The sequence below is a fragment of the Lonchura striata genome, chromosome 7 (genome assembly GCF_050655825.1).
Source record: "Lonchura striata isolate lonStrDom1 chromosome 7, ASM5065582v1, whole genome shotgun sequence".
NCBI classification, from domain to species: domain Eukaryota; kingdom Metazoa; phylum Chordata; class Aves; order Passeriformes; family Estrildidae; genus Lonchura; species Lonchura striata.
Window position 1 is genome coordinate 12,501,803 of NC_140709.1, and position 14,951 is coordinate 12,516,753.

Consider the following 14,951-nt stretch of genomic DNA (forward strand, 5'->3'; position numbering starts at 1 on the left):
TTTCAGAAAATTATGAGGAGATAAGCACTACATTATTTAAGCATCCCTCTCCTGATATTCATGCATTGAAAAGTAGTATTTTGAAGAAAAAAAAAACCCATTACATTACGAAGCAAAACTTATTAATTATCCAAATATAAATCTAATAAACTCTATGCTAAACACACTGTAACAGTTTAAAATGCTGCTTACTTTCCAGTAAGAATATCCAGTTTCAGCTGCAGAACAAATAAATACCTGTAGGATTAAATAAGAAATAAGTCATTGAGTAATAGTGCTAATGTGTCACTCAGTCAACAGGAGTAAGTTAGAGCTTGACAAATAAAAATGTTTTCTACTCTTAACATGGATTTTCAAGACGAAAAGCTTTACTGTGACCTTTCAAGGCTTTATCAGTAGGTTTGTGTGCTTTGCAGGCATTTCAAAGGAAGCAAACCCAAAAGTATAAGTTGTCAAAAGCTGAACTACAGCATTGCATGGAAAAATAAACAGGATATCCAAGTAAATATATTTTTTATTTTCATCTGATTCTACTTGAGCAAAGAACACATTCCTTCATTATTCCGCATTTCCTTCATTATTCATATACATACCAAACTCATAAAAGAATGGTTATTTTTAAGTCTTAAAAAAAGAGCTTCTACTATGGATTGCTTAGTTAAAATTTAACCTGGAATGCTGACTGCAAAGTGACTAAAAATAAACATCAGGCTGCAGCCTTTTCAACTCACTTACTCTTCAGAGCCAGCTTTCCTTCACTGCCTTGCATATTCTCTACTCTTTTTGCTTAGAAATGGGGCAAATATTGAATATAAATCCCTTTGGTGTGCAATACGAATTCTTCTGAGTCAATATCCCTGAAGAGCAGCCCCCTCACTCCATTATGGTACACAGCTTTCCTTTAACAAGAGAAGAGGTCTCATCAAGTATAAAACACTAGCATCCACTGTGGTATCCAGTCTGAATTCTACCACAAATTCCCAGAAACCTTAAACACAACTTCTGCATCAACATGTGCCTGTGTCTCCTCAAACTTTCATACAAAGACACAGAAGAGGTGCAGGTGTTTTTCCTACAGGTTCCACAGAATTCCACAAATACTTTGCCAAACCATTTATTAACCAAAACGTTTTGAACACTAGCCTCTGCATGGGGAATAAATTTGGCTGGTACTGACCCCAGATATGAAAATGAACACAGATCCTCAGTGTGTAGTGGGTGTGACCAGTCTGTGCTCATCAGGCACGTAACACTTCCAAACAATTCAAACACTTTCCGTGCTGTGTTACATGACCACTGGCTGAGAACATGAGCAAGCTGCACCCGTGGAAGCTGAAAAGCAGCTCCAGCTGGGTGTCCTGCTGTTTAAAGGTGGAACCCTGGGAAAGCCCCTGCCAATGACACCTATAACCCATCACAAAGCTCTGCTTCCCACTGCTTCTGCTACCTTAAGGTGTCACACTGTCTCAAGACAGAAGGACAACTTGCTGCTCTCCTGTTCTGGAGGATTAGCTAAACAGGCAGACAGTGTTTAAAGCCGTCAGGTTTCAGGCCTTCCCCACTAAAACCTGCACAGCAAGGCAGAACTCAAGTCAAAATGGATGAAAAAGTTCCATACATACAAATATAGGTCTCAATTTTGTCTACAGTTGCTGGTTTTAAAGATAGTTAAATGTTTATTTGGGAACATGAATGAGGAGGTAAAACATTCTACCCAGATCAACAGGAAAGCATTAAGAAGCAGCAGTTACCACATTATGTTACCACATGTAAATACGAAGCTGCACAGGGTACATATGGCTGGAAGGGGTAATGCTACTATAATCTTCCTGGTAGCACTCCAAGGGATTTGGCTAAAGTGCAGATTGAAGATCCACATAAACCTGAAGAACAAACAAATGTACTTCACAGCCTTACAAATGGCTGAGGTATGAAATGTATAACAGCTATCATGAAACTATAACTTTGTTTACCCTCCAAAAGGGATCAGCAGCAGTGATAACAACGCAAGGAAATGCTGTCTTTTACAACAGATTTATCCTCCTGACAGGTTGTGCTGTTTTTCAAAGCACCCGTAGTAGTCTCAGCCCATTTGGAAATGCAGTTCTATGAATGGATTTGTGAGATGCTTTAATCGAGAGGAACTGCTGCTCACCTGATTCTACAAACCTACACCTATAGTAGTGTCAACTCGGCTCAACAGGGCAATAAAATACTACTTTCCCTTTCTATAAGCTCTTTGAAGACCACACATGCAATGAAATGCTAACTGAATTTCCTTTTTTCAAAGAGAACTTCTAACTTGCAATTCAATGCTTTTCTGCCTGGAGAGACAGGATGATTGCATGCAATTCAAACTAACAGCTTAAGAAAAATAAAAACAGAGGAATGATGTCTGCTCTCTTCAGTGAAAACCTCCGTCCATTGTGTATAAGCTACTCAGTTGCCAAAATTGCCCAAGAAAAATGGTGCATTAAGTAATATATTAATATTTAGCTCTCTCTGTGTCACTACACATTTATTTCCACACACAAAACAGACACTTTACAAAAAGAAAACTACATTTACAAAAAGCCAAGTAAGCAAGCAGTTCTAAAGAATTCTCCAAATTGCTTAAATACATACCATGGAAAACATTTCCCTGGTCTTATTTGGGTGCCCCTCTCATACACAAAATCCCTCTTACCTTGTTAGCTCTTCACGTAGATTGTTGGGCTCTGATGAGTAAAACTTTACACGAAAATGCAGACAATATGGGGGGCCAACTGCAAAGCAGAATTCATTCAAGACAGCAGAAAGAGTTACTGGATGAGACAGGTTATTTATTTATTTCACAGAATCACTTCACAAAACTTGACTGAAATTGGTTGGCTATGTTCTACACAAGGTCTTGAGGCAGGAATTTCTTTATGCCAGGGAAATCTGTGAGGAATGTCAGGGTGAACAGACACTTGAATGTGCACACAGAAGTCAGAAGTTTTATGTGTTACAAGTCAACCCAACGGTCCTACCACATTAACGTGATTCTTCCAGCCAAGAGCACATGAATCCAGGTTAATCCCTGTATTTAAGGGCTCTATCCATCACCAAGAAAGCTGAGCATCTTGGCTCTACAGTTGACTAAACCTTCAGGCATGCTGTTGGTCTCTGCAACACTTTCCAAGGCTCTGGGAAATACAGCTGACAACTCAGGCCCTTCTATTCCACAGAAGTTTAGACATACTTTATGGGAATTTAAGAGACCCTTCTATGGAAAAATCATCTCTTCTGGAAACCAAAGAGTTAATTCAGCAAAAGGGTGGATTAATAGCTCTTTAAAAATGTGCATCGCTCTGCTGATTCTTGCATTTGACAGGAGGAATTTTCTCCCTCTCACTGCTTCCAAAATCTCTCTTGTATTAAAACAACACCACAAATCCCTGAAGACTTCCCACAGTGCAGAGAAAGGAAACTGCTAAACAACATCTTACCCAAGCACACATCACTGCAACAAGCAGGCTACACTGAACCCTTGTGCAGCAGGTGAGGACTTGGTGGACTGGACACAGATTCAAGCATGCAGGATTGCCCCATCAATTAATGAGGTCCAAGAAAAGTTTTCCTATAGCCAGGATAATGCTCTTTAATACTAGAACATCTTCAGCTGCCTTGACTACACTTCAACTATAATTAATGAGCCCATAACATATTTAATTAAGAACATTAGAATAAAGTAATATGAGCTACAGAGGGAAGATGCCATTAAACAATCAGTAGCACCATGCTGGGCTTTTGTCACTTGCCACCCTCACCTCCTCACAGGACACTGCCCCCCATCACTCATTTCAACTGGCTGTGCTTTCCATATGTTAAATACAATGTTCCAAGAGAAAATGGAAAGGACACTTACTTTTAACTTGTTTTTTAATGCTTTTGGTGTTGTCCAGCCAATGCTGAAAAATAAATAAATTCACGGAATTATCAATAAAGAAATCTCCCAGAAAGAACATAAAAGGAAGCGTTAGTGAAGACCATCTTGGAATAACAAGTACTTTGTTAAAAAAATATAATTCAAATCTTTCACAATTCATAGCTTTCTGTGCTGGCTGAAGATCATTTTGCTCAAAGTTTGTAATGCAAAATGTCAGTTCTGAACAACAGAAACATTCTGTAGAGTACCTTATTTAAACCAAATCTTCAAGGCAGCACTGTCTTCTTAAAAGAAAAAAAAAAACATATTAGCAAACCACTTCACTTGATTTTCATCCTGTCCAGACAAACACTTAATTCACGCATTAGTAGGTCAGCCAGTGACAATGGGCCAGAGAAGCATAAATCATAGCTGAAGACTCTGGCACTCAGCTGTGTGCGATGTTTACTTGGGGCAGGAAGGGGAGAGACAAAATAAATATTGTTGGCTTTCAGGCATTTTCTTTAGATGACTCAAGTGCAGTAACAGCAGAGCTGTCTGTGTCCCAATATCAGAGTCAGCTCTACCTAATTCTCAAAAATCTATTCACAGGTGACATTTTGGCAACTGTCACATGGGAGGACAAGTTACTGCCTCACCTACTAATGCTAATTATAAGCTATATACTGGATAAGAAGCCAAAATAATGGCTTGACTTACACTGTGTACAGTAGCATGTGAAAAAAGCTATACTTGGCAGATTGAAAAACCTACACAGGTACACGAAGGTCCCCAAAGTAATTGCACATCATCACACTGCTGAAGAGTTTATACCAGAAGTTAAAGCTGGAAATTCAACACACATCTAGCAGGACAGATCTCCTCCCTAGTGCTGTGTAGGGCCAACAGCTCCCTTCTCCAAAGGAGGTGACTCACCTGAACAGGAAACACGGCACCCTGACCAACATAATTGCACTGACTCAACAGCCAGAGCCTGACACCCCATGTCCTGCATGGTTCACCATGCCCAGGGAACAACACCTCATCAGATCAATTCCAAATGTCACCTTGCAACTAATACAGATAAATTATATGCTTAGCAAGACTCCTTTTGTTAAACTGTGTGACATGAAGTTCACAGTGAGCTCCAGGGAGGACAGAAAAGCAACAAGGGTATGAAAAAGAACCAGTATTTTCAGGTTGCACTGCTAGGTGTAAACACATTCCTGCCTGCAGAACAGCCCTACCTTCTGCAGAGAGCTGAAATCAGCCTGCAACACAGTAGGGCTGTGACTGATTGCTGTATTAGCTGCAGATGAGAATGCTCTCACTGCCTATTCAAACTAAGTAGCTACAGAGAGCTATCTGAAATGTATCTAATACATTTTTAAAATAAAGCAGGAAGCTTAAGGAGGAATGAGGCAAATATTTACATAAATTTTGCTTATACGCTACCAGTGAAACGCGAGTTAAGCAATTTTTTTTCTACAGGGAAGTCATATAATCTTTTTTACTATTCCATAAACTCACTTGCTGTAAGAGAGTTTACTTACTCTTTCCTCCACCAAAAAAAAAAAAAAATAGAAACTACCCAGCTGAAGGCTTGCAGGTGATTTAGATACAGAGATGGCAATGAGAGCCTTTTCTAGGCTCCAGGGCTGGCTGTGCCCCCCTGTTTCATCTCCCTCCTGTCTTCTCTCATCTCCTCCACATTCCATGGGAAGGAACAGAGAGGCAGGCCCATGACAGGCACCGATAGCATTTCACTCTGCTGGGCTCTGACTGCTGCTGCCCACAGGAGCTCTGCTCAATGGTGATGTGCAAGGGAGAAGGGAAACAGAACTGATTTTAAGTGGGGGTGGGAATGAAACAAAAAAAACCACCCCCAAAACCAACACATGAATGGACAGGCACAGACATCAAGAAACTTGAGATTTATTCCAAGTGATTATAATGGAATTCAAGTGGATCTGGAGAAGAAGTTTACTTTTGATGAGGGTTTGCACAGCAGAGTCTACTGCTGAAAATCAGAGATAAAGTTTGCTAAACAGAAGGCAACACAAACAACAGACTGCACAAAGTACTGGAAGTCCTTACTAAAATAGATTGCTGATGCAGAAATTAAAAACAAAACACATACAAAAACCTTTCAAATCCTGACCCAACAACATTTCAAGAAGTTTGGGCAAATGAGGTTTGTTAGATAAGATGCCGAGGCTAAAACTTATCTCTTCCTGAACAGCAAACAAGAGTGAACACAGAAATCACTTGAAAACAACCATTCTTTCACTTCACTAATGGTTTCAAGAACATTTTTAAAGACGCTATTATTTGAATACTAAGATCCAAAATGTCAGGAAGTTTCCACTATCTGGGCTTCCCTCACTCCCCAGGAAATCTTTAATACCCAACTAGTGATCACTTCAGCAGCAGAGAAGAATGAAAAAAAGGCAATCCTTCAGTTGTTCACAACAGATCTACTGGAAACTTATTTGTAGTCAAAACAAGTGTGGGATTTCTAAAACTTTTATATAATTTTGTGTTGCCAGTTTGTATCAGTAAAAGTAACTAGCAAGTATGGCAAAATTCTTAAATTTAAACTGAGTAGCAGAAAGATTATATCCTTCAGAGCCAGGGGACAATTCTGCCTACAGTAAGGGACTGGATTCTTGCACTGTTTATTCAACAGGTCTCCTGAATAATCCTGGACAAGTCACTTGATTAGTTTTTGTTTCCAGCTGCAGATTGGGTTTCTGCTAGAACTTGCCAGCTCCTTTTGCAGGAATGCTGCTATTGCAACAGTTCTTAATTTCTTAAAGCAATTAATTATCTCTGGCTGTTGCATTCAGCTCTTCTGGCAAAATGCAATCTTTTCTGCTTCATTATACGCAGCTCATCATTAAGGTCCAGTTTAAACAGATTGTTATCTCTAGTCTGCTGTTTTTCAGTCACACATAGTTAAGAAAAGGAAGCAAAGTTTGAAATCCCCTGTACCTGGTAGATTGTGCAGTATCAAATATTCAATCACATGCTCTCTGGACTGGCAGTAATAATTTGCCAGACAAAAGCAAGGCCTGAGCCACTGCTGCAGCAGGAAAGATTAACTCTTTTCAAGATGAACTAACGTTATTTGCTAGCAGATCAGGAAGAGAAAAAAAACCTAACATATAGATAATTCTTCTAGTTAAAACTAACCCACTGTGACCTCTTATGAGATCTTAGAGACAGGGAAATAACATCAGAAGCCACACGGCAGAAACTGAGTTAGGATACCTTAACCATACAGACAATAGTGCTTTTCTGAAGCAAAAAGACAAATGCAATAGAGTCCTTCACTATCAATACCCAGCATCTTGGACTGCACATGCTGAGCACAGCTAACATGATTTTGAGAAATATAAAACAGTATGCAATAGGCTGTTTTCTCATTTCTGTTGGTATGCATGGTTCTGAATGCCATCCATCTGTTAGTGGAATGGTCTTTTTCTCCTTAGTGTTAAATGTTTCTGTTCTGCAAGGGGTTTAAGACCACTTTCACTACTGGGAACTACAGACCAGCAGCAGCTAATCCCACTGACCATTAAGTTTGCTTCAGATGATGAACACCAACACTTCTCTCTGAGGAGCATACTCCCTACAATTACATGCTAAGCATAAAATTTGATCACAATAATTTTGGAAAGAAGCCATCAGGTTATAAGTGCTTTGAGGTGGAGCAATGTGTTCAAAACTGTTAACTTCCTTCAAAGGTTCAAGTTTGTGGATTTTATTTTTGCCTTTGTACAAGGCTGCAACAATGAAGAGATCATCTTCAAACTGTTAGGGATGCAGACCTTCACAGAAATAAAGGAATATAAGTCACTGCCTCCATTTTTGTATGCTGACCTTGAACAATTCAGATATTTAGCTCAACTGTCTGAGCTTCCCCTCTGCCATCCTAAGCTTGAAATAATTCTGAAGTGGACTTGAAATACAAAAACAATTAGGTTATACATCTAATAAATAAGATTGACATATGCAGCGGGAAAACACAGATCTCATTCTACCTCGGGATGTTGGGCTAAGTGAATGCAAGTTTAAGTTACAGGGATGCAGAACAAAGGAAAAAAAACACTCCTTGCCTAAAAGCTCACTTAACTTGCAGCTACCCTAGGTGGCAGGATTAAATACTTGACTGTAAGAAGTATCTATATAAAACTCCATAGCCCACAAGTGAAAGAACTGTGGTTGCTACAGACAATGCTCTGCTCCTGACTTCAAAACCTGTCATATTTTTAGAAACACACAATAAAACACCAACAAACTTGGGCTTGGAAGAACCCTTAACTCAAGCTGATACATACAAACACACCCATAGCCTCCTAAAAACTTAAGAGTTGCAGGTCTGAGTCACAATGATTTGAACAGATCAAAGATACACCCCTCCTGCTACCAAACATTAACAAGGTGACTTCTGCTGACAAGAAAGCTGAAGGCATTTGCAAAGGAAAACCTTCTCCTCTCTGAATAGCACACAACAAAAGGGCCAAGCACACACTCTGGTTTTGCTCCTTACTCTCTCTATCATCAGCACCAAAAGTTTCTGCACGACACACCAGGCTCTGGGGTCTGACTGGACCAGCCTGGCTAGTGACAAGAGGTGTGACAGGAACATGGAAACAAGGAAGGAAGAGACAACAGCATGATCATATGTTAGAGTGCTGGAGGTGGAATTAAACATGGGGACACGGAAAATCACACACCGCACAGCTTCTGCACAAAACTTAATTCACAAAGGCAGCTTTCTTATAGCATTTTTGTCAGTATTAGGATTTAACTTTTACACTGTTGCTTAAAAAAGAACATAACTACTTACTGCCACTTGTGCTGAATCCATGAACCTTAATCCAAAGTAGTCGCTTTCAATAAGGTCCAGATGATACATGATTTGCTCAAATAGGAGCTGGCCTTTGGCTTTTTTCTGAAAAGATAACAAGACTTAGTACAAAGCAGGTAGATTTAACATCTATTTTCTCTGCACACGTTATATTCTAATTCCAAAAATTTAGCTTCTGAAAATATAATGTGGACACCATTTTTCATCCCTTGTATTTTCTGATGGCTTCTTTTCTCAAAGGCAAACATACACCCCACAAGAAACACACAGACTATCCATAAAGAACTTGCATAATCTCCTTTCTTGGAAAATGTCAGCACTGACTTGCCAACAGAGTGTTAAAATGTCATTTTATCATTTTTCCTTTTAGGCTCTCCTTACTCACTGACATTCAATAGAACTACGGGAAACACAGCCAGTACAACTGCAATAACCAATGTACTGGAAAACTTTAGGAGCCAAGTACAGCAAATTGCTTATGAATTTACTACTGTTTGGTATCTAGGTGTTTCACTATTTTGAATCAGGTAGCAAAACCTATTGAATTAGGAGATAGCATTCCATTAGCAAGTGCTTTTAACAATTACTAGGAAACAGTTCTGGGGCAAGCAACTTGAATAAATAGCACTTAGACATCACATTTACAAAACTACCTTCATAAAACTAACTTCGAGGTGCAAAAAGCCAGCTCATATGCTCATACATAATTTATGAAAAAACAGCTCTGGCCCCAAGGAAACATCACTTTTACAGTGATGATCTAAAAAATTAAACAGTTGTTTTTAAAGAGAAAGCACATGAATAGCACTGAGCAGTTTCTACACAACATATATTCTTCATGTTATGAGCTTCTTTATAACAATAAATTGAAATAATACTTTAAGAGTTATTATATCTAAGATGCTTAAATGTAGTAAAATACATTAATAAATTATTAGATCAATGTAAAGGTCATAGTGTTAAAAAAATTAAATGCAAAGAAATGCAGGTATTATTTATGCTTACTCTGCCAGCAGCTAAAGGGCTTCTCTATGTCTGTAAAGCCACCATCTTGCAATCTTTTATCTCAATATTTAAACATTCACAACATTAGAAATGGGATAACTTTCTAAGAACCTATTTAGTAAGCTAGTAATTAGCAAATTTAGTACACCTCTCAAAATTATGCGCCAGACAAATTTTTCTTCTCAGAAATAATCTGGATTATTCAGTAAGTAATACCTAAGTAAGTGAAGTTGCATGCTGTAATGCTTGTCACCTTCCTCTACCCTGATCTTCAAATATTTCATATTCAACTTTGCAATCGCTATCACTGCTTTATTTGATGTGTCAGTTAAATCCAACACAACATATCATAGCCCAAAGCAAAATCTCAAAAAAAGTTTGTAAACAGAGCCTGTCTAAGCATCCTCACACAGTTGTTTCTTTCCAGGTATTGGGGAGAAGAGCAGGAACGGAAAGCATTTGGGCCAGGCAGGCAACTTCAAAACACACAGCATCTACAAAGCGTTGTATAATGCAAATACTAAATGTCAACCTCATCAAATTAATTCAAAGTATTTTCTGTTGGTCTCAGGAAAGAAATTATTTCTCAGGCAATAACAGATTTATTAAACACCAGCTCAAAAAGAAACCTTAAGGCAAACCATCTATAAATACAAACTCATACTTTTCTTTCTATAATTGAATCCGTAGCCTCAGTCTCAAAAGACCAAGACATTGAACTGTTGATATTTTTTCTCAACTCATTTTATCTTCTACTTAAAGATTAATATAATAATACAAGTGAAATCAATTCAGCACCTGCAACAGCAAAACTAGAAAAACACTATGTTGCATGAAGCTTTTGGTAGCTTGTCTGAAACTAGTGGAAAATCTCCCTTTATTCAGCAGAACATTTGAGATCCTTCTCAATTCCTCTGTAGGTTATCTTTAAAATCTGCAAATTAACCAGTTATTCTCAGGCAAATTCTCTGCCAGTGACAGAAGCACTTTGACTCCAGCCTGGAATACTACACATACTACCTCAGACTACGCACGAGCAAAACTTCAATCTCTGCAGTGTCAAATTAGTTTCAGAATGTGTTTGCCATTTCAGAAATCTCAGCAGAGGACTCTCAGATTAACTGGATCCCGAATTACTAATGTGGGATAAAGTCCCTGAAGAAGCAGTGGAGTGGCTGTGGAAAGATCTACAGGACTTCTAGTTGTTCTCTGACTTAAATCACCAGGGCTGTCAACATGGAATTAATTATGCTGTACTTTGCATATGACTTAAATCACCAGCAGCTGTATTTGGTGTAAGTCAGCAGAAGTGTCACACATGCTTTACTTTACTAAAGTCCTTCCTCCTTAAACAAATAGCAACCAAAATATTAATGCTTTGTAACCAGTCAACTTTCATGAATCAAAATTAATTTCTTTGTATTCAATAAAACTGAGTTATCAAGAGTTTTCAAAGAGCAAAGATACACTTTTATTACATTTTCTTGTAAAAAAACTGCCCTAACTTTCTCATGGCTACATTAGTGCTAATAACATCAAGGTTGTGAGTTCAATCCCTGTATGGGCCATTAAGAGTCAGACTCGATGATCCTTATGGGCTCCTTCCAACTCAGAATATTCTGTGAAAGTAACATTTTTATCCTGCTGCTGTTCTATGGTTCCCCCCACCTCCTTTCTTTCCCTTACAGCAGAGCTCAGATTACACTCAAAGGACAAGTATTTTCAAACTGCATAATGGTTACCGATGGACAATTAACAACTCACAAGCAGTCCAGTCAGTGGCTGGTCCTCCCTTCAGGGCACAAATTAAACATCTCATGGCTTTGCAATTCAGACTACTTGATTTACAGAGTTTCTATTCTCTCTAGGAAGCAACAGCAAACATCTCACAACAGGAGAATGAACAACAGAAACTGTAAATAAAATACACCATACATACAGGGCAGGGCCTCTCCTGCTTTTGCCACACTGGATAAATGCATCTTCTGATCACTTGGGAATGAATCCCAAGGCCCCCGCCCCCTCCCCCCCTTCCCCAATGAAAGGGATGCTCCCAGCTAATGACATCTCCTGCTGCTTTAATAACTGCAATCGCTGGCTGAGTAGGAGTTGCAAGGGCTGGGCTTAGCCCGGTGGCTCAGCAGCACGGCCGGGCGTTCCCATCGGTGCTGGCTCGTCCCTTCCTTCACTGCCGGGTAAGGCGATCCCGAGACATTCTCCTCGGCTCAGGCATCTCAGGCACTGCCTAAAACCTGGAAGGCAGCATTTATACCCTCTTCTCATGGTCTCAGAGTGTCGGCTATCCCACGGACATGCATCCATGAGGATAAACCAGCCAGGTGCTCCAAACCTGCCTGATGTCAAAGCCGCCTTCAGTAGAGCAGCCAGTGCACACCAGCACAGCAGCAGCACAAACTCACAGAACTGGAGAGGAGCTTGTGCTGGGTGAGCACCAGCTGAAAGGCTCACTTCAACTTTTTAATCGCAGCAAAGTAGTTTTTTTTCTCCAAAACTTGAAAAAAAAAAAACCCCAAAATCAAAATATCCACCTAAAGATCTACTAATTAAAATACTTCTCAGAAAATAATGTCTCCTGTTTATTTATTTCTTTGTGAAGAAATGGAGGGTCCTATATAAGATTAACTTTGAAAGAAATAGATGAATAAGCATTACCTTCATTGGACTTACTATCCCCTGCATCTTTGTAGCTGTACTTTTTGTTTCATTTTCTTCAAATGATCACATTAATATTTTTATTAACAATAACTAGCAGTAGCTATTCTTTTCAATAGCTACCAAGTGGCAAAAATTTCCCTTCCTGATTTTTGTCAATTTATCAGCAGGGTTACCATTCATATGCATACAAGCTTTCTTAGAAATATGCCATTTACACACACATACACACACAGAGGAGGTATGGGTCCCTATTCAGGATTTACAACTACCCAGTTGCTAGGATGTCACCTATGCATGTTTGCAGACCACAGCAGCACAAAAGCAGCAGATAAGCCTGTCCATTTTTTAAATGAAGTAAATCCTCTTCTCCAAAACCACGGGTTTCAAATAACTAAGCCACGAGATAGCTTCAACAGTGAGCTTTAAAGGAAGAAGATTTAATATCAATATAATGGAAAAGGGGTCTGTAAAGTCTGCTGCAGAATTGGAGGGTTAAAAATCCCTTATAGTTACAAAGGCAGTGTTAGAAGTACACATTACTTGTATCACCCTGATCTTCTTATGGCTTTAAGTATTGACCTACAAATGGAGCTGCTCCTCTCCTCAAACACCAAGCACCACTCCTACAAATAATAACTTTTCCAAACTCTCCAGTCAATTTTCTCATTCATCTAAAGATGCCACTGGCAGCAAAACACTAGTTTTTCTAGTGCTTCTCTCTCTAGTTTATCCCCAATTTTTGACAACACTTCCATACACACTTGTTAAAATAAAACCCTGCAGGCTGGAAGGGTTCAGAGAATTTCCACCTCCAGAGAGACACAGCTTGTCAATTCTTCTATTTACTCAGTGATGCACAATTATAGGAAGGTAAGCATTTAGGATTAAATATTTTGTTCTTTTATTCTCTGGAGAAAGAAGGCATTTCCCAAAAATCTTCATAACAAAGAAATTATTTCAATACCCGTCCTAATTGTACATTCATTCGAGTGCTATGTAGAAGGATTTGAATGTACTGTGCTCAGGCTTATTGACTCTATTACATAAGAACACAAAGACTCAAAACATTCATACCTGACAGTTTGTTTTGTGGAAGTCTCTGTTTCAACTTCCTGAAAGTTTTTATCTTCTAACTACAGATTCTTTTTAATACACAATATATACAAATTGCTTGTTCATCATTAAGGTTTACAGATTAAATGCCTCCCCCCATTATACTGTCATACATTTCAGTTTTATTTGGTGTTCCACCTGCAGGTTTCTCACGAGCACCCTGATTAAGAGCACCAGAGTCCCAAGGCTTTGAGCTCCTTGCAGAGGCAGTTTAGCAGGAAAGCAGGACTTCAGATAAAATCGCTGTGAGTTAAGAATGTGAAACTTTCAGGCAACTAAACCAGCCTGCAGCACAAGCCCCAGAAACACTCTGGCAGCACACTGCAGGCCAAACAATTTAGTCTTCAAGCAGCACAGATTGCTTGCCAGCTGCTCCCTTCCTCCCTCCTTCCAAACAGTGCCAGGGCATGGAGCACTGCACCGAGACCGAAATGCTTTTCTGCCATGGCCCCGAAGGGGCTGGGCTGCGAGCAGGACTCGTGCAGGGCTCTGTGCTGCTCACACGGGCACAGCCACTCGGCATCCCCTGCCTCGGGTTCCATCTCACCAGGAATTTCAGCCTGGCAGCCCAGGAAGCACCGGCTCCCCTGCACTTCGGCCGGGCCCCCTCCCACCGCACAGACAGCAGCATCTCTGCTGCAGAATGCACAGCTCACACTGATTTTGTCCACTTTCAATCCCCTAAAGGTCTTTCAGAAGTTTAAACAAACACTCAAAAGCACATCAGTACTTTCAGACAGAAGGTCACATGGGAAATAAAGTTTTAATCCAAAACTTTATAGCCTTAGCACACACAAAAAGGGGCACGTTCAAATGTTTATGTTATCACTACTTTTGTCAGCTGAGCTTTATTTTGAAACTTTAGAGGTCAGCCCAGAACACTCAAGAGTACTCATTTTATTTGATGACTGATTTTCCAGCATTTTTTGCAGTATTGGATTTTCTTGTTAATCAGTATCCATGCCAGGAACAGCATTATGTATTTCATATTTACATCCACAAATACGTAGCAAGTGGCCATAAATAGTCCACAAGTTTTTAATAAACTAGAGTGGATTCTTAAGTAAAATCAACTATCATAATGCATCTCTGATCTTGCAGTCAGTTCAACACAATTTCTCTCCAAAAAAAAGCCACTGACACTCCTAAATGACTTTTGCATTCCAGATAAATTTCTTAATTTTTATTTAAAATAGGCACTATAGATACAGTCCTTTTTTTATCTTGTTTTATACTCCAAAAGTTTAAACAGCTTATTTCAATCCCACTATTACACATAACCCTTGGACTGGTAAGACCTTGCTTTAATGATACTTCATTATAATAAGAACAAAACCATCATTTTGCAATCTCCATATCAAATTTCATGTGTAAGTAAGGAATATTCCAAGA

General features: G+C 39.3%; 1 protein-coding gene across 3 annotated transcripts in view; it reads right to left on the reverse strand.

The window, feature by feature from the left end:
• The window catches only part of EPB41L5 (erythrocyte membrane protein band 4.1 like 5), a 53,365-nt gene that overhangs the window by 33,403 nt on the left and 5,011 nt on the right, over positions 1–14,951 (reverse strand). For all 3 annotated transcript variants that reach the window (XM_085584964.1, XM_021526143.3, XM_085584965.1), the window contains 4 exons: positions 8,745–8,849; positions 3,890–3,932; positions 2,687–2,765; positions 193–237 (listed from right to left, as the gene is read on the reverse strand). In XM_085584964.1, coding sequence (XP_085441090.1) covers positions 193–237; positions 2,687–2,765; positions 3,890–3,932; positions 8,745–8,849 — 272 coding nt within the window. The remainder of the gene's footprint in view (positions 1–192; positions 238–2,686; positions 2,766–3,889; positions 3,933–8,744; positions 8,850–14,951) is intronic.